General features: G+C 52.6%; 1 protein-coding gene and 1 non-coding gene across 2 annotated transcripts in view; one reads left to right on the top strand and one right to left on the bottom strand.

Moving 5' to 3' along the window:
- The window catches only part of MPPED1 (metallophosphoesterase domain containing 1), a 70,658-nt gene that overhangs the window by 23,439 nt on the left and 26,576 nt on the right, over positions 1 to 20,643 (bottom strand). Inside the window, exon 3 of the mRNA XM_068972038.1 lies at positions 8,744 to 8,969. Coding sequence (XP_068828139.1) covers positions 8,744 to 8,969 — 226 coding nt within the window. The remainder of the gene's footprint in view (positions 1 to 8,743; positions 8,970 to 20,643) is intronic.
- Positions 900 to 971, top strand: TRNAC-GCA (transfer RNA cysteine (anticodon GCA)). The gene has a single exon. It is a non-coding gene; the product is annotated as a tRNA-Cys (tRNA).

The following is a 20,643-nucleotide window of genomic DNA, read 5'->3' as shown; positions in this document are numbered from 1 at the left end:
CACTTCTCAAAGTTTCCTGTCTCAGCAGGTTTAGATGCCTTCTTTCAAAATACCAGAAGTAATTAGACCAGATGGACTAGCTGCGTGCCAACTTCACTCCCTCTCTCACTCCTTTAAAAAAAAAAAAATCAAGGCCGATTTCAGTTAAATGAGAACAAAAAATGCATCCAAAACCCATAAATGAATACGGTATGTATACGGAATTTTTTTTTTCTAGCACTTAGGATTTTGTAACAGCTGAGCTCTTCCTCTTCTTCTGCGCTTGGTTCCCGCTCCCTTCCTCTAAGCTGCTCTGGGCCAAGGCTCAGTGCCCAGGGCCCAGTCTACATCTGAGGAGACCAGAGATGACTTCTAGAAAGTCACGGTGCCCCAGGAGGGTGGCCACACAAGCCTGTGGCTCCCAGGGAGACCTTCATCCCTCCCGCACTGGGCTGGATGGGGGATGTGGTGATATGACCTCCCCCCGCCCGCCCCGCCTGGAAGACAGGTCCCTGCTTTCCTGGAGCCTCGACTATTCTGGTCAGGAAAAGAGACTTGAAAGAAATTGGTTGCCAGGGTAATTAAGTGTGGTCCTGGAGCTAAGTGGACTGAAGGGGCAGGAGACAGCCCAGACACAGCTCCCCGCGTGTCAGGTGAGAAGGGCAACACGGAGCAGCTGGGAAGGACGAACTCCATATGCGTGCCGGGCCACGCGGAAAATCCCCAGACGGGATCCCTACCTCACGCCGTCAGTGCGATCACGGCCAGTGGAGCTAATACCTAAACAGAAAAGGCAAAACCGTGAAGATCTCAGATAATGTGTAAACATATTCATGACTTCAAGGGAGGACTTTCTTAAATAGGACACAGAAAGCACTAACCACAAAGAAAAACACAGACCTGTGACTGCTCAGGCTGCTTCCCAGGTGGCTCAGATGGTAAAGCGTCTGCCTGCAATGCAGGAGACCCAGGTTCGATTCCTGGGTTGGGAAGATCCGCTGGAGAAGGAAATGGCCACCCACTCCAGTACTCTTGCCTGGAAAACTCTACGGATGGAGGAGCCTGGTAGGTTACAGTCCATGGGGTCACAAAGAGTCAGACATGACTGAGCGACTTCACTTTGCACCAAAATTAAGACCTTCTGGTCATGGCAGCCCACTGCTGTATTCTCGCCTGGAGAATCCCATGGGCAGAGGAGCCTGGCAGGCCATGGTCCATGGGGTCGCAGAGAGTCAGACATGACTGAAGCGACTAAATGCACACGGTCATTGGAAGGCGCCACTAGGAGAGGGAAGAGGCAGGTCGTAGGGGAGGAAGTGCCACTTGAGACATTACACATGATGACGGGCTTGCCTGCCGAATAAAGAATCTCTATGGATAAATACAAAAAGGGCAGACAACCCAATTACTTTTTTAAATGGGCAAAAGACCTGAGCCCATCACAAAAGAAGAAAGCTAAGTGGCCAAGATTCTCAGCCTCACAGGTCATCAAGGGAATGCAAGTGAAGACCCCATAATGATACCAACCCAGCCACCAGATGGGCACAACTTACAAGTTGCACAAAGTGCTCGCAGAGGGGCAAGACAAGTGACTGCTGCCTCTTGGCCTCCACTGAAGAGCTGTGCAGAGGATCTCCTGACCACCCCATTCCCAGATGTGTGTGTGTGGGCATCCTCATTCAAGAGTATATCTCTCTGTGCACTAAGATACATGTGGGATGTTCATAGTAATATCATTTATAATGGGCCTATCTGTAGAACGGATAAATAGGTCAGGAAATGTTCACACGATGAAATCCGACACAGCAATGAAAAAAGACCCAAGCACAACTGCACACGATGACATGGAGGAATCTTAAAAACAGAATATTGAGTGAAAAAGGCAGGCACAGCACAACATAGGAGCCCATCTTTACAACATTCAAAAACCAAGCAGAACCCAGCTATCTCAGGATTAGGGTGGCCAGACGATCTCCCCATTAAATTTGAATTTCAGGCAAACAATACCTAGTTTTTTTTAGTGTACGTACATTTTGGTGGTTCAGATGGTAAAGAATCTGCCTGCAATGCAGGAGACCGGGGCTCGTTTCCTGGGTCAGGGAGATCCCCTGGAGAAGGGCATGGCTACCCATTCCAGTATCCTTGCCTGGGAAATCCCACAGACAGAGGAGCCAGGTGGGCTACAGTCCACAGAGTCTCAACGAGTCAGACATGACTGAGGAAAAACACTTCCATTTTTGACATTTAAAATATTGCAGAGGGCATACTCAGATTAAAAAATTATTCTCTCTCTGCCTCTGACCATCCTGCAAAGTGGGGTTGCTAATGGTGCCCTGTCGTGGGGGGAAGAGCCAGGCTGGATCCATTCTTGGGGCCCCCCCACTTCAGGGGGCCAGGCACCCAATGGCCACTGTGGGCCTCCAAGTGCGTGTCAGACAAGAAGTGGAACCGCTCAAGTCTGACCCACTGGTCTCCCAAGCAGAGCATCTCTAGGTGGTCATACTTAAAGGAAAGGCCAGTCGTGATAACTGAGTTTTCTGTCTGCTTCCTCCTCCTGGCTGACTTCGGTGAGTTCTCAATATCAAGGCCAGCCTGGTCCCACTCCTGAGCTCCCAAGTCCAGCACCAAAAGGACCTCCCCAAGAGCCGGCCAGTGCATCCGTCCACTTACAGAGAATCATCAGCCTCAGGCCCTCTAGGAAGGGGAGAGGTTGGGAGGACACCAGGCCCACCCACAGTGTATGTCTGCTTGCATGCCCCTTGTAGCAGGCAGCTCACCACTCAGCAAAGCCACACTGCCTCTCTTCTGGGCTCCCACCTGTGGGATACATTTCCCACACTGATGAGAACCTGCCTCTTGTCCCTGCTCTGCGTCCAAGGAGGACACAGACTAGGTCTGCCCCTCAGCCCGGGGCAGCTTTGCCCACGCACCCTAGATGCCATCAGTATTAGGCTACTCAGGGCCATCAGTTTATCTGATCTCTGATCCTTGCCTGCTGGAGTTATGATGCTGCTAAAGTTGCCTGTCTTCCACGTGGTACTCAATATGTTAAGGGCACAGGAAAAAGCAAAGGAAAACCCGGAACATCTGAATTTAATAATAATCACCATCAGCTTTGCTGTCTGTCCCCTCCAAGCGGCCATATGCCCAGGTGGCTGGCACCAGGGGCGAGCTTACCCTGCCTCTCGCTCGACAGATAGTTGGGGGGAGGGGAGCGGTGCACAGACCACCTGCCCTCAAATCAGGCAGATTCAGCAGCCGGGCCACAAGGTTCTTTGGCCAGGAATCCCCTCTGGGGGACTGTCAGTGTTCTTCCACCGTGTGGCTTCACCCAGGGGCAGCACAGAGAGGGCGCTACGGCCCCCTCGCTCAGAAGGGAGACAGGCTCAGAGAGACGCGACATGCTGAGGTCAGACGAGGAGTGAGAGTCGGGACAGTGGGGATGTCCCTGTGTGTCTGGGCCCACAGTACAAGCATGACTTAGCCCCAGCTCAGCACACACGAGAACGTGAGTGTCCCTTCCAGGCCTTGGATGTAACATGCCAGGTCCCCAGGGGCTCAGGACACTGGCTACAGGCAGAAAGAGCGCCGGGAGCCCAGGAGGAGGCCACCACCCACCACGGCAGCTGCCAGCCCACCCGATGGCCCAGCCTCTGGCGTCTGCTCTCTCCCCGAGACCCTGGAAGCCACACTCTGCCCGAGTGTGCCCATGGCCCTCTGTCTGGCCCTCGCCAGGGCTGTTCCCTCTGCCTGTCACACCCTTCCCGGGCCCCCAGAGCTGCCTGTATCTATGGCTCTCCCGTGGGGAGCCTTCCCCAACCCCAGCTCCTAGAGCTCCTCGCGACTTTTGTTGAATCAGCGAGTTGGTGGTTGACGTGCCTCTCATGAGCATGAAAAGCCCGTGACTGCAGGAGCTGCGTGTGCCTGGCTCATGGCACACCCCCAGGACAAACACCTGATCGGTGAATAAACTGATCATGAGAACGTCACTCTGATCCCCAGATCTCAGTGTCCTCACGGGCCAACAAGGCAGGTGTGAGGTGCATCCTAAGGCTGTTCAGAGAACCCAGGGACACACGAAGAGCATGTTGTTCCACGCCTGGCGCACAGTAGGTCTTCATAAATGGGCATCCAACGTGGAGCAGACCGAAAGTCAGGAAGAACCACCCACCAGGGGCCTGGGCAAGCCACATCCTCACCTGGGCCTCTACCCGCTCTTGCATTAAATGAGGTGATTGCAAGCCTGGCCCTCCCCTGGGGCTGCTGAAGTACTAGCAGGAACAGAGCTCCCTCTGTCCTGGTCTCCACCGCAGCAGTAATAAACACAACCAACCTTCAAGGGCTCACTCTGGGCATAGCCTCCATCTGGACGGGCCCACACAGACCTCACAGCCTCCCTATAAGGGAGTTAGGATCATTTTCCTAGACAGAGGGACCAGAGAGGCTAAGGTACTTGCCCAGAGTCACACAGCAAAGAAGTGGTGATGTGCGACAGTTTGAACAGCCCTTCCCTCACCACTCCACTGCCCAGCCACGACGGTAGCTGAGATGCCGGCGGGCCTGGCGGCAGGGGCCCGCCTTCCCAGGCACGCAGGTCCCAGGGGGGTAAGGCGGCAGAGAGAAGTCAGGATTAACTCCACAATGCCGCAGAAGCAGATGCAAGCAACTGGATCACGCAGAGAAACTCAGGGAAACTTCCCCAGCACAGGAGCCCCTATCTCGCCCGCTCCCAGCCCCAGACAGGGCCCAAGGGAACTGGGGTTGCTGCATGGAATGCCAGCTCCTGCATCTTGGAATGCAGATGAGATGCCCTTTAGCCCTCTGTCTGTGTCAAGGGCTGTGAACCAACAGCAGCCCAAGAAGAGTCTGAAGGGCCCAGCATGTAATAGTGGTTCCTTCCCATCTCCTCCACCTATGGAAACACCAATTCAGTTCCGTTCAGTCGCTCAGTCGTGTCTGACTCTCTGTGACCCCATGGACTGCAGCACGCCAGGCCTCCCTGTCCATCACCAACTCCCAGGGTTTACTCAAACTCATGTCCATTGAGTCGGCAATGTCATCACAGAAACGCCATGCCTCCTTCAAATACCCCCTCCCACAGGGAGCCCTCCTGGATCTCACCAAGCCCCACGCGAGGTCCCTTCTCTGTTCTGCAGCCCCTCCCACTCCCACAGCCTGGGGCTGGGCCCGCCAAGGCGTGGGGTGGAGGTGCACACCCATGTAGGAGGAAGGATAAAGGCCAAGGAAAAGATGCTCACCCCTTTCAGGCTCTGGGGGACCTGCAACTAAAGGGGCCAAAACTGCTGGTTCTGGGGCCACAAAAGGCAAAGCAGAGACCAGGGGCAGCTGGAGCACGCTGCAGCTGGACCCCAGCAAGGCCGACAGCAGCCTCATCCAGGCCTCAGCAGCTCTAGCACGTGGCCTGGAGCTGGCAGAGGGGCCACAGGGCTGGCCTGGCAGCCTGGCCAGGAGCCTGGGGAGCTGGCTGTCAAAGGGGTTCTTTGAAGCCCAGCTGTGGGGCTGCATCGAGCTGCTCTGGGTGGGACGGGAAGGATGCTGAGTGACGCCTGCTGCCCCCCGGCCCTGCCGTGCTCCGTCCCACATGCTGGGCTCTGGGCAGGGGGCAGGAGGGGAAGGGGGGTGGCTCCACACAGCAAAGAACAAGAATGATGTCTCTGTTCATGGAAAGTTTGGTGCAGCCACTCGGCTCAGCTGAACCCTCCTGACAGCTTTACAACCACTCTCCATGGGACGTGCCTGTTATTCCCATTTCGCAGAGGCAACGGAGGCAAGGAGAGGTTAAGCGACTCGCCCAGGGTCACACAGCCCATAGGAAGTGAGGCCAAGAGTTGAGCCCAGGCAGTTTGGTCCCAAAGCCCTGCCGTTAATTTCTAAGGAATACAAGTTAAAAAAAAAAAAATGTTGTGTGTCTGTGTATCGGTGTGTGGGTGTGCAGGGGAGAAAGGCTGTGGGAGACCACTAGGCAAAGAGATCCAGCCCAGAGTCCCTGGTCTGACACCTGACCCTCCAGACCCTTGACCCTCATCTCCCGGCCTCCGCACCTGCACCTCACGCTCCGGTCCTCCCATCACCTCCAGGCCTCCGCTCACCCTGCTTCCTCCTCCGACAACCACCTCCTTCTGCTTTTTACCCTAAACACACCTCCACTCCTGGTCTGAGCTCTCATGGCCTGACTCGGCCACCTCCTCTCCCAGCCTCAGCCCCGAGCTCATCACACCTGAGTGCCACACCAGACCCTGTCTGGGATCCCACGGGCTCGCAGGAGGGTTTATGGAGACCCTGTACATGACGAGGACTGGGGAGGTGACTGCAGGCACCTCCAGGGGCTCAAGGACAGCCCGGCATCTCACCTCTGCCCCTTGAGGGAGCCTTGGCAGGGTGGGACCATGTCCTAAACCCGCCCGCAGCATCCAGGCCAGCAGGGGTCACCTGCCACATCAGCGGGGGCAGCCCTGGCTACTCTCAGCTCTCAGCTGCTCTCCCTGAAGTCTCTGCACTCGGACAGACCCTGTGTCCCCCGGATGGCCCCATCAGCTCCCTAAGTGCACTGCTCTGGCTGACGGCACAGACTCAGGCCCCGCCACCCTCCACGACTGGGAATGCCCCTCTCCTCCCATGTGGCTCTGGTCACTCCATCCCCTCCAGGGCCCCTTCCATGATCAAGCCACTCTTTCAAGCCCCTGAGGTCTCTCTTTCCTGTGTATCCTCCTCCCCCTGCCAGTACTTGGCATCTTGTAGCCACTGCCAGCTGGGCCTCTAAGGGCCAGTCGTCTGTCCACCTGTAGAACAGGGACAATAAAGGAGTCTTTACAGGGGTCAAGTATTAGAGACAGTTCTTATGACAACCTAAGCCCAGGGCCCAGCTTACTGTAATCACTCAAGGATGATTTCTTGTCATAATCATCATTATCATAATCTTAACACCATCATCATCACCACCATCACCTTCATCATCACCACCATTATCACCATCACCATCACCACCATCACCATCACCACTATCACCGCCACCATCATCATCATCACCATCACCTTCACCAGCACCACCATTATCACCATCACCACCACCACCATCACCACCACCACCATCACCACCACCAGCACCACCATCACCATCATCACCAGCACCATCACCATCATCATCACATTCATCACCATCACCTTCACCAGGACCATCACCATCACAACCATCACCACCACCACCATCACCACCACCATCATCACCATCATCACCATCATCACCATCATCACCATCATCACCACCAGCACCACCACCAGCACCATTACCACGACCACCTCCATTATCACCACCACCAGCACCACCATCACCAGCACCACCATCACCAGCACCATCACCACATTCATCACCATCACCACCACCACCATCATCACCATCACCTTCACCAGGACCATCACCATCACCTTCACCAGCACCACCATCACAACCATCACCACCACCATCATCACCATCATCGACACCACCACCACCTCCATATCACCACCATCATCACCATCATCACCACCGCCATCATCACCATCACCACCACCACCACCACCACCATCACCATCATCATCATCACCATCACCTTCACCAGCACCACCATCACCACCATCACCACCACCACCATCACCACCACCACCATCACCACCACCACCATCACCACCACCATCATCACCATCATCACCATTACCACGACCACCTCCATTATCACCACCACCATCACCACCACCAGCACCACCACCACCATCATCACCATCACCTTCACCACCACCACCACCACCACCATCACCACCACCACCACCACCACCATCACCATCATCGCCACCATCATCACCACCATCATCATCACCACCATCACCATCACCATCATCACCACCATCAGCACCATCACCACCACCATCACCACCATCACCACCATCACCATCATCACCATCACCATCACCACCACCATCACCATCACCACCACCATCATCATCACCACCATCACCTTCACCATCACCACCATCATCACCATCATCAACACCATCATGACCACCATCACCATCCCTCAAGTTACTGTGGACACACTGACCATCACAGAGACCAGTAATGACCTGTTCTCCCCCTGATGCCCACTCAGCCAGGTGAACCTAGGGATAAGGCCTGATTGCTCCATGTCTCCAACAGGGAACAAAGTCTTGATGCATGTTGGTGGTTTAAACAACTGCTGTCCCCAGCTCAGTAAACCAGGCCTTTGGCCCTCCATGGAAATTCTGACTGCCTCGTCTCAGTCTGACTAATCGGTCATCATCTCCACCCAAGCATCTTCCGTGTGTCAGAGGGACAGACAATAGGGAGATTCCTGGAGTATAGGATGATGGTTAAAAACAGGGATTCTGGAAGCACCTGCCTAAGTTTAATCTCAGCTCTGCCCATTCCTAGCTGTGTGACCTTCAGCAAGACCCTCACCCTCTCTGTGCCCCAGTTTCCTCTCCTGGAAAATGAGGATAATAATGGTACCTGTCTAAATGTGAGCCAGTATAACACATCTAGTTATCTGTCAGATACGGGGAAACCAAGGCTCAGAGAGTGGCAGTGACCTGCCCAGGGTCATGCGGCGTCAGGGGACAGCTGGCCCCAAGTCTCTGCGTGGTTTCTCCCAGCCCCACCTGCCTCTGAGCACTCAGCCTCAGCTCCACTGGCCCCCCCACCCTCGCACAGCTCCGCCGCCGCCAGCAGTCAGGGCAGCAGCCGCACACTCACCACGGGGAGCCGTAGACCCGGAAGCCCCGCACGGCGACCTCCGAGTCCTGCAGATAGATGCAGTTGGTCAGCAGCGACTGCACGTTCTCGTAGTTCTCAGGTTTCAGCTTCGACACGGACGGGAAGTAGTAGAAGTCCTGCTTGATGAGGTCAGCCATGAACTCCTGGTCGAAGGTCAGCTCGTGGTTGCCGGCGATCACGATCTTGTACTCGTAGGGCAGGCTGCCTGCAGGGCCGACAGAGACACAGACACACACACACACATACACGGGGCACCGCTGTTGGCCTCCGGAGGCCACAGGGCAGTTGGGGAAGGGGGGCAGGCAACAGCCTCTGGGAGCCCTGGCAGAGGTGACCCTTCCTCCAGACAGGTGCCCTCTGATCAACAACCCTGAGGTCTCCCTGCCCCCGTTTCTGTTGGGTGGCCGACTGAAGCCCCCAGACCAGCGGGAGGGGGCTGGGCAGCTTCCTGCTGGGCCTCTGAGCTGCAGGGGCCCCGCCTCATTCTCAGGACTTCCCCGCCTCCGGTTCTTCTGTCCGGGCCAATTCCGCCCAGGGAAGGAGACCCTGCTCCCGGGTCCCCACCTCCCCGTCTCAGGTCCCTTCACCTGAGGGCTACACAGTGAGTGGTTCTCCTGACCCTTGGTCTGTTCATCACTGACTCATCAGTGACCCCACTCCCCCCACCAAAAAAAAGACATCTCTCTTTTTGGGCCAAACTGCACAGCCTGTGGGATCTTAGTTCCCGGACCAGGGATTGAACCAGAAGGCAGAATCATAACCACTGGACTGCTAGGGAAGTCCCCAGACTTCTTTACAGGTTGGAGAAAAGTAGCATTCTCTCTTCTCTGGTGTTTGTCAACTCAGGGAGGTTGTCCAGTGACAGGCATGGGGGCTCTGAGCGCTGACAGCTGGGGCTCAGATGCTAACGAGCCATATGACTTTGACTTAACCTCCTCTGTTTAACGGACCTCTGTTTCCTCACCTGTGACATGGGAAGAAACATGTCTACCTCACAAGACTGTTCTGGGACCAGGCAAACCAATGAATGGAAACGCAAAAAGGCTTTTGAGGTTCAGAAAAGAGTCGGCCTCCCTGGGCTAGAGTTTGCCAACTAGAAGCCCGCAGGCCAGCCCTGCCCACTGACATACTGTTTGGCAAAAAAAAACTTTCTCATCTTTTTAAAATTTCAATTTGTTGCCCACATTAAAAATTAGAGAAACTCCCAGTAAAATGTCATTCTTTCTGTTTTCTAGAAATCGATCCATTTTAAATCTCACAATCTTGGCCCAGGCAAGTGCTAGGTACCTATACCTCCTTCAGGCAAGAAGCAGAGGTCAGTTTGGCACAGTCCCAACCTGTCTCTACCACTGACACCCATGCCCACTGCACCCATTTTAAGGCACTGGGGTTTATGGCCCAGGCCACAGTCCCTGGAGACAAGAAGAGGACAGACCTGGCCCCTGCCCCTCGGCTGCCAACCAGACCACGGCGCTGAGCTCTGCAAGGCCCCTCTGCCTCCCACCTCACCCACCCTCCTATCTGTCATCCCAGCCTGGCCCAGGGGTGCTGAGCAGTCTGCTTGTTCCCCTCACAGGAGAGCTTCAGGGGCAGACAGGAGATATATGGCTTCACCCACCTCCAGCCCAAGCAGGTCCCAGCAGAAATTGGGAAAGCAAAGGCCCCACCAGGACCCCAGATGACACAGTGCAGAGACCCTGCCCCCCAACCTCCAGTGATGCTTGGGCTGCCGGTGGGGAGGGGAGAGAGCCTGAGGGCATCACAGAGAGAAACCCGCCACTTCCTGGACCTCGCTGTCGGGCCAGCCACCCTTGGTAACAGGCTGGGTGCTCCCGAGGCAGGTTCGGCAACCTCTGGTCTCATAACTGGGGAACCAGGTTCCCACATCAGGGGCCTGAGGTCCCACAGCAGGTGAGCGGGGCAAGTGATGCTAGGTGCTAGTCCAGCTGACCCCACACCTCCGGGTCAGCAGCTCAGATTCTTTCAAGGCCATCAGGCCAGCTCCTCGCCGCACTGCAGTCACGGCTGGAGCAGCGGCCATCACGACTGCCTCCCAGCGCTGTTTCTCTGCGTTTCTACTTCACATCACTCATCCATCCCACCCCAAGTGCCTCCCCGCACTAATGTATTTATGTCATGTCTCTGACTGGGGGTGTTGCTTAAGCAAATTAGCAAATTACTCCAACCGTACAGTTTCATTTATTTCCGCAGCTCCCGACTACCAGGGCCTGGGGAGTGGGCAAGAGACGCTCAGCTCTCTCCTGCTCCTCCAACCTCGGATCAGAGGAGGTGACTGAGGCTTCTTCCCTCCCAGGGCAGGACGAGCTCCTGTACACAAAGCCAGGCAGGGGCAGGAGCCCCAACAAGCTGTCATGACACCCTCAAATACCGTCTGGTCTCTCCAAAACATGGGTGCTGTGCAGCCTGGAGGCAGGGGGCTCATGCGTGTGTGAACACAGAGACCTCTCAGGACCACCTCCTCCTGAGCTGGAGGTCCAGCCCCAAGCACATCTGTCTGACTGTGGCAACTTGGACTTGGCAACTCACCAGCTATTTAACCTTCAAAGACACTTAAGCTACTATCCTCATTTTACAACTGGGAAAACAGAGGCTCAGAAAGGTTACACAAATCAATAATAAAGTGATGCACAAGCACAGAGGGTTCTGGACATTCAGTCTTTGTAGCTCGGCCTCATCAAACTCACCCTGAATCAGCACCATCATGCCACACTGCTTCTCAGGGCTAGACAGATCACTGGGTGGACGGGTGATGGGTAGGTGGGTGAGTGAGTGGATGGGTGGACAAAGATGAATGGATTATGGACAGATGGAGGCGTTTATAAATCAATCCACCCATCTTGAGATAGTCTGTCTCCTTTATACCAACTGATCTCTCTCTAGCTGGATCCCTCCCTTTCCTCCAAATTTTTCCTCCAACTGTCCTTGTGTGGTTTATTTTTTGGGCGCACAGAACAGCTGTCACACCAGCCAGCCTCCAGGAGGACACACAGGCTGAGGTGGGGACTCGAAAGACAGGACATTCAGGAAGAGTGGCATGGGGACCTGAGGGTCTGCTCAGCTCCTGGGCCTGGTGGGCCTCGCTGGGTGGGCCAGGGGGTGGTCTCCCAGCCTCAGGTCTGGGAGAAGCAGCAAGTCCTTAGGCAAACCAGCCCTCCTCCTGGCTTTTCAGAGCTGGTGCGCATTGTTACGCAGTTGTATTCTGCGTGGTAACATTCAGCTCATCTTTCCAAAATGCTTCCTTTCTTCTCAGCCAGCTCACTTGAGATCTTGGCGTTTGCTGGCCATGGGTTTGTGGGTAGTAAAAAAAGACCCATCAGGTGTCCATCAGCAGAGCACTGGAAGATGACCATATTGTTTTAACTTTTCACTGGCCATCTGTGCCCAAATAGACAAGCACCCACACGTGGAGTGCACACAGCATCGAGTGTGCGCGGGGTTCAGGGCACAGGGAGGGATGTGAACAAAATCCACTACTTGCGCTTCCAAGATTAATCTTCCTCCAAAAGGTTACAATTCTTTCTCGCTAACACTTCCCCATCCCATTTAACAGAAAATGCTGCCTTCCAACTGCATAATCTGTTAAATTCAACAAGATACGTGCAAGCTTCTCCATACTCTACACTGTTCCCGGAGCAGCGTATGGAGCCCGGCGGAGTTTTAGTGTCTCTGAATGCAGCGGCTCCCCCCGCCCGCCCATCCCCGGCTTGCAGAAAACAGCAGAGGGGACTGGAATAAAGAGACAGCGTTAACGATCTCTGATTGCATTTTTAGTGCGTCTTTGACAGTTCTGTGTTTAAACACTTGCCGATGTCTGGGAGAGTCACGTGGGCAGACTTCTTGGGATGGCACGCAGTCTAGAGTAACTCTGGAATGCGGAGCCAGCCTCGAGCCATCGTGGGGGCTGCACATGGCTTGGGTACCCGCATGCCACTGCCGTGCACGCTTGGAGGACAGGGGCCGACGATGCAGGAAGGGAATTCTGAGTGCAGCACAAGCGGGCAGGGGAGGCTGAAGACGGGAGCCTGGGACAAGGGCAGGGCTGAGCGACGCAGCACACTGCAGAGGCTGTGCTCCCCAGAGACGCTGGTTTGTGCTGCCCCGTGCCGGGCACTGTGATCAGCAATTCACACTCGATGCTTCTAGGTACCTTAGAAAGCAAAGCTGGACCCCACCTCCGCCTCCTGGCTATCTGGCCTGGAGGGAAAACCATCATTTCTCTGAGCCCCAGCATCCTCACCCATAAGGGTGGAATGTTCAGGGCTCCTCACAGAGATCTTAGAAAAATCAAACCAGGGAAGACATGTAAAGCCCCTGTATTGCACTTAAACAGGGGGTTGTTTTAATCAGGGGTGGTAAGACTCGCAGACTTGGAAATGACTGTCCTGTGGAAGAAGTTTATACTCACAGATCCCTAAAAACAGGACAAAGGAGTGGAGGATGAGCTAGTGAATAAGGCGGGTGGGCTCTGGGGGAAAGGGCTGATCCTCGATGTCTGCTCCCAGCCCTGGGGTGACCAGGACAGCGTACAAGAACCTTGGAGAGGGCGTGGCTGGGGACTGGGGGTGGGGTGGGGGTGGAGAACTCTGGATCGCTGGTTCGCTTCTGAAAGGTGTGCTCAGAACCGAGTCCTTACTCTTCTCAGCAATGAGTTAACTCTGGAGGGCTAGTCCCGCCGGGTTCAGCCAGCCTCCAAGATGCCAAGTCAGAATTCAGAATACTCAAAGGCAGGATTTATACAGCCTGGATGGCAGCTGTCATCATTGTATTTAGGGCTGGAAGGAGAATGAAATGCCATGCTCTACCAGGAAATCCAGTATTCTCGGGGCTTCCCTGGCGGCTCAGAGAGTAAAAACTTTGCTTGCAACACGGGAGACGCAGGTCCACTCCCTGGGTCGGGAAGACTTCCTGGAGAAGGGAATGGCTGCCCACTCTGTGTTCGTGCCTGGACGTTTCCATGGGCAGAGGAGCCTGGCGGGCTACAGTCCATGGGGTCACGAAGAGTCGGGCACGACTGAGCGGCTCACGCTTTCACTGCCGCTCTTTCACCAGGAAAGCCAGAGACGGGAGCTGGGAGGATGGTGATGAGAAAACAGACCTAAGGAAGTTAGGTCACTTGCCTGGGGTCACAGCGTGGCACCGGAATCCAGACTGCCTGGCCAGCCCTGGGTGTTCAGACCCCCACTGTGGGACAGACGGTCCTGGGAAGGTGGCCCCTCTGCCAAGCCGCAGGCCGGCCCGCTCGGGCCCTGTGTGGGAAGCTCTGGATTTATAACCCAACACGAGTGCCCATATTTAAAAGGCAAATGCAATTTTTCTTCTGTTTCCTCCTAATAGCCAAAATGTTTAACTTTCAAACATTTGTTTTTCCTGGGAAATGTTTTAAAACCAGGAACACTCAGTCCTCATCTCCTATTTAAATGCTCGTTTCAATCGCTACGGCAGACCATGTATGACTTGAGGCTGAAAAGGACAGTTGAAAGGCTTCTGTGTTCTTTCTCCCCAAAATCAGGCCTCCTGTAGCCAGCAAGATTTTGTGGAAACTTCCCCAGAAGTCACGGCTTGCCAGAACACACACCCGCCCACCAAACACCTCACGAAAGGCCCCTTGAGACCTTCACCCAGGGCCAAGCTGGCGACCCTGTATGTAGCAGGCATGCAGAACTCAAGGCTATGGCGCCCCCTCCAGGCCAGGCCCTGTCAGTGCCACGACCTCACCTTCCCGCAGCAGGACACACCACGCACCTCTGAGCTCCTAAGGCTTCCGGACACTTGCTCACGCTGTTCCACCCACCTAGGACTCTCTTCTTGCCTTCTTCCTGAGCCAACTCCAACTTAACTCACCCATCACCAGTGGGCCCAAGTGCCACTTCCTCCAGGCTGCCTTCCATGATCATCCTCTTTCACCCAGCCCTGCCCAGCCTGCGCTCTCGCTGTCAGCTGCTTTATCCGCTTCCCCCATCAGCCGGACGTCCTGACACTGGAATCCACCTGCTTCCTCTCTGCACCTAGCACAGGGCTGGCTACTCGGGGAGGTGCTCATACACGTTCCCTGAATCCCATGCAGGACCAAGGATGAGGGGTGGACGGTGAGGTCACTGAGTCACCAAAGGTCCCCCAGGCAACCCACCACAGAATGTTCTGGAAGGCCCATCGCTAAGATGTTGACCAGCATATCGGGCGGCAGACCCCAAATGTCATGTCTTTCACTTCCTCAACAGACGTCAGTGGGGCACGAGGCCCGGGTGCAGAGCTGGTACCCAGAGGCTCTGGGAAGAGCCTGGGCTGGAGGCTGGGAGGCCTGGGCTTAGCCTCACCTCTGATACCACCTCCCCGGACCCAGGTGAGGCCTCCTCTGCTCAGGCCTCAGTTTCCCCATCAGTCCCACAAGGAGGGAACATGGAGGTTCTGACCTCTTTTCAGCTTCCTAAGACCTTCCAGGTGATGCTGGGATGGGGGTTCCCAAGGCAGGTGCTGACAGTGTCAAACAGAAGGGCTCACAAAGGGTGGGTGTTCTGAACACCCACGTTGCCTGCTTGTTGCTGACATCCTGTGACGTCAATGGTAAAGGAATAAAAGGGTGTGACTCTCCCACAAGAAGCAGGACAAGCTATGGCCAGAGCCTCAGGGGGCTTGGGGACCCGGGCTCAGGTGCAGAGCCTGACCTAGAACATCCGGGAGCAGGCAGGCCCAGAACCCCCCCCATCAGACCGTCACCATGCCCTTCACCCCCTAATCTCTGCAGAAAAGAGGGCATTTACTCTCAAGGGAAAACAATGGCTCCACAGCCCCACTTAGAGACCACTGGCCTGAGGGGGGATGGGCAGTGAGGCCAGAGCCTGAACAGCAGGAAGATGAAGGACAAGAACGAATACGGTGACCGTGGAGGCCCCAGGGCCCTTCCCCGACACGCTCTCAAACTCTGGAATCCAGCCTTGCAAACCGGGGAACTCATCTCTGGGGAGAAAGACACATCCAGAAGGAAAACCTACAGATAGCAATATCAGGTGCTCCCCAAAGAGACGGCCAGGGCTATGGTGGTACATTCCCCCTCCACATATACATACAAGTATACACACAGCTTATCAACACCTCTGGGACTTCCCTGGTGGTCCTGTGGCTAAGACTCCATGCTCCCAATGCAGGGGGCCTGGGTTCGATCCCTGGTCAGGGAACTAAGATCCCACATGCTGCAACTAAAGATTCCACATGCCGATCGAAGACCAAAGATCCTGCTATTGAGACCTGGCACAGCCAAATAAATAAATATTTAAAAAAAAAAAAAAACAGCTTTCAAGTGTCTCGTTCTTAAACACAACACATAGGGTCATCAGACCTCACAGAAAAGCCTCCAAGCTGAAAATGGGCAGAAGCGCAAATAAGAAGAAAGGAAATTGGAGAAAACGGGGTTGATGCAGGGAAAAAAAAATATATATATATAGTTATCACCATTGGTGAGATGATAGAAGACATTGCATCCATGAAATTCTAGGAGGGAGCTCTTAACAAAAGAAATTAAAATGTGGCAGAATATTTTAGTTTTGGTTAAAGAGTAGAAGAGGTAGTTGAGGAAATCTCCCCGAGCTTGAAACAAAATAACAATGAAGTGAGACAGAAATCAGAGAATCAAAAGCAGAGATTCCACATGTGAATACTATGAAAAAGAAGTCAGGAAGAAAAAAAGAGGGGTGGGAAACTTTGGAAAAATAATTCACAGGATTAAAGACAATCTTTGCTCCATTTAAAGGGTTACCACAATAATGAATAAAAACCACTCACATCTGAGACACACTGTCTAGAAACAAAACAGGTCATATACAAAGGATGAGATACTCAATAGTGACAAAGGAAACTTAAAGAAAATGGAGCAACGCCTTCCACATTCTGAGGGAAAATGATCTGTTACCTATAATTCTACACCCAACCTACCAATTACGATGGAGACAAAATACTTTTCCTGACATACCATTTGGCCAGACATTTATCTCCAGCGCATTCTTTCTCAGAAAGCTACTGAAGTGTATGCTCCACCAGAATGAGGGAGTAAACTAAGAAAAACGAAGTCACGGGACCTCAGGACCAGGGGCTCTAAGACAGAAGGAAGGCAAACGGAAATGGTGAAGGGCGATCCCAGGATGGTGAGGGTGCAGAGGCCTGGGCAGCTAATCCAAACTGGGGCAGGGGTCAGACGCTCAGGAAGTACAAGAAAAACGAGCCAACAGATGGTCCAGCCCAGCTCACCACACTGCTGAGAGGCATTTAAAACCCTGCAGGAGACAGGGACGAACCACAATGGGTACACGGGGAAAAAAGCAAACCAACCAACCAATTAATTACTTTACGAAAAACAATAGGTTACACAGTGAATATTTACCCAAAAACTGTGATGGGATTGTAGAAAAGGATCAGAGATGTGTATATACGGATAGAGAGACTAAGTCTCTAAGTGTTCACTGTAAGACATTAAAAAGGAATCTCTACAATTGAAAAATAAAAAGCAGCAATATGAAGTTGTTACTTAGAGACATCACGGTAATAAAGCAGCAGCTACCCAATATGCGCAGGGGACAGAAATCACTAGGGAGAAGACTGTTGGCTTTACCATAAGCCTCGTGGCTGTTATAACTCACTGCGCACATGCATTACCCTAGCAGGTGGCACAGCGGTGAAGAGTCTGCCTGCCGAGGCAGGAGACGCAGGAGACACTGGCTTGACCCTGGGTCGGGAAGATCCCCTGGAGAAGGAAATGGCAACCCACTCCAGTATTCTTGTGTGGAGAATCCCATGGACAGAGGAGTCTGGAGGGCCACAGTCTGGGGGGTTGCAAAGAGTCTAACTAATGCAACTGAGCAACAATAGGGTAATAAATAAAACTGCAATGAAATTAAACGAAGGCATCGGAGGCCAGGCACTCCTCACCTGCCTCCTACCTCTGCCCAGGGCAGCCTGATCTCTCACGTGTTCTACCTGCTACTCAAAATCTAGAACCAAATCAAACGAGGCCACAGCTGAGACTGGTGGAAAGACAGAACAGGCAGAAAAGCTGAACTGGCTGATTCCTCTGTGATTCTGAGGGTCTACGTACTGGGAGGTCTGGCAACCAGGTTCAGAGGCAGGTGATCCGGCCAAGCAGCTCCTCACCTGGCAGGTCCGACAGCCACGAATGGCATCGTATGTGTCACCTGCTGAGAATATGAGACAGGCTCCCCCGTGCCCTACGTCTAACCCTCACAACAGCCCCACAAAACGGGTAGTAGATTGATGGATGAAGGAACTGGGGCTCAGTTACGTTAAAGAAGTACAAAATGGGTAAGCAGAGAAGTGGGAACCTGAACCCTGATCCATCTGTAGCTGAAGCCACGATTTCTCCATATCTGTCACAATCACCCAGACATATTATATACACCAAAGTTTTTGCATTAAACATTTCTCTAGAAAAAGAAAAAATGGTGCCATACACTTGAGTCCTTACAAAACCTCCTACTGAGGAGTTCTCAATGACTTTATTTTAAACAACATATTTTCAAGATATCTTGTGGCTTTGTAAACAAACCTTTAAAGACCATTTTGAAAAGCAATACAGATTTTAGAACAAATTAAACGGATTCAGCAAAGGTGCAGGATACAAAAACAATGGGGAAGACAGTTGCATTTTTAAACACAATAAACAATCTGAAAAGGATATTAAGAAAACAACCCTATTTGCAATAGCATCATAAAGAATGAAATATATAAAAATAAATTTAACCAAGCAGGTAGGAGATCTGTATGTAAAAACTCCAAAATGTCCGCTAAGAGACTAAAGAAGACACCAATAAGTGGAAAGACACCCTGTGCCCATGAATTGGAAGACTTCGTACTATTAATATGTCAATACTGCCCAAAATGATCTACAGATTCAATGGCATTACTACCAAAATTTCAATGATGTTTCTTTCAGAAACAGCAAATCCATCCTAAAATTCACATGGAATCTCAAGGGTCCCTAAATAGCCAAAGTAATCTCGAAAAAGAAAAACCAAGTTGAAAGTCTCTTACTTCCTGACTTCAGAACTGACTACAAAGCTACAGTAATTAAAACAGTATGGCACTGGCATAAATGCAAACACACAGATCAATGCAATAGAATAGAGTCCAGAGATAAATATATACAGTCAAGTTATTTTTTACAAAGAACCTAAGACCATTCAATGGGGAAAGGACAGTCTTCAACAAACGGTGTTGGGAAAACTGGACATCCACATGTCAAGGAATGGAGCTAGCCACTTAATCCATGCTTCCTAAGTCACTTTAGTCACATCTAACTTTGTGACCCCCTGGACTGTAGCTCACCAGGCTCCTCTGTCCATGGGATTCTCCAAGCAAGAACACTGGAAAGGGTTGCCAGGCCCTCCTCCAGGGGAGCATCCCAACCCAGGGATCGAACCCACATCTCTCATGTCTCCTGCGTGCAGAAAGTGACTCAAAATGGAACAAAGATCTGAAAGTAAGAGCTAAAGCTATAATACTTTTCAAAGAAACCATAGGAGGAAAGATTCGTGACACTGGATTTGGCAATGATTTCCTGGATACCAAAGCACAAGCGACGAATGAAAAAATGTATCAAAATTTAAAACGTCCACCCATCGAAGGCACCACGAGCAGAGTGAAAGGCAGCCCGAAGAATGGGAGAAATATATTTGCAAATCTCATTATTAGGGAAATGCAAATAGAACTATGAGCTAATAACCTCACATACATCAGAAAGGTGACTATCAGAAAAACAGAACGACAGGAGCTGGTGAAGATACGGGGAAATGACAGCCCTTGGGCACTGTTGGTGGAAGAATAAAATGAAACAGCCAATGGTACAGAAAATTCTCAAAAAATTTAAAGCAGAACAAGCATATGATCTGGCAATTCCATTTCTGAGAATATAACCTAAGGAACTGGAAACAGAGGCACAAACAGGAATTTGTACACTCATAGTCACAAAGGCCAAAAGGTGGGACCAACTCAAGTGTCCATCAGCAGATAAGTGGATAAATACAATGTGCCCTATCCATACAATGGAATATAATTCAACCTTTAAAGGGGAGGAAATTTTGACTCCATGCTTCAACGTGGGTGAACCTTAAGGATATTATGCCCAGTGAAATAAGCCAGTCACAAAAGAACAAAACCTGTATGATTCTCCTTGTAGCAGATGTTTATAGCTAAATTCACAGAGACAAAAATATGGGGGGTACCAGAGGCTGGAGGAGTTAGTGTTTCATAGATACATGGTTTCAGTTTGGGAAGATGAAGAGTTCACGAGACAGATGGCAGAGAGGGCTCCAAGACAGTGTGAATGAGACAGACGGAAGTGATGGCCCCATGACAGTGTGAAGGAGACGGACGGTACTGGTGGCCCCATGATAGTGTGAGGGAGACAGACGGCAATGAGGGCCCCATGACAGTGTGAGGAGACAGACAGTGCTGAGGGCCCCATGACAGTGTGAGGGAGACAGACAGTACTGATGGCCCCATGACAGTGTGAGGAGACAGACAGTGCTGATGGTCCCATGACAGTGTGAGGGAGACAGACAGTACTGATGGCCCCATGACAGTGTGAGGGAGACAGACGGCAGTGAGGGCCCCATGACAGTGTGAGGAGACAGACAGTGCTGATGGCCCCATGACAGTGTGAGGAGACAGACGGCAGTGAGGGCCCCATGACAGTGTGAAGGAGACAGACGGTAGTCAGGGCTCCATGACAGTGTGAGGAGACAGACGGCAGTGAGGGCCCCATGACAGTGTGAAGGAGACAGACGGTAGTCAGGGCTCCATGACAGTGTAACGAGACAGACGGTACTGATGGCCCCATGACAGTGTGAAGGAGA

This window comes from Capricornis sumatraensis, chromosome 4 (genome assembly GCF_032405125.1).
Source record: "Capricornis sumatraensis isolate serow.1 chromosome 4, serow.2, whole genome shotgun sequence".
NCBI classification, from domain to species: Eukaryota; Metazoa; Chordata; class Mammalia; order Artiodactyla; family Bovidae; genus Capricornis; species Capricornis sumatraensis.
The sequence above is the reverse complement of the archived record's forward strand: the minus strand, read 5'-3'. Positions and strand labels throughout refer to the sequence as shown.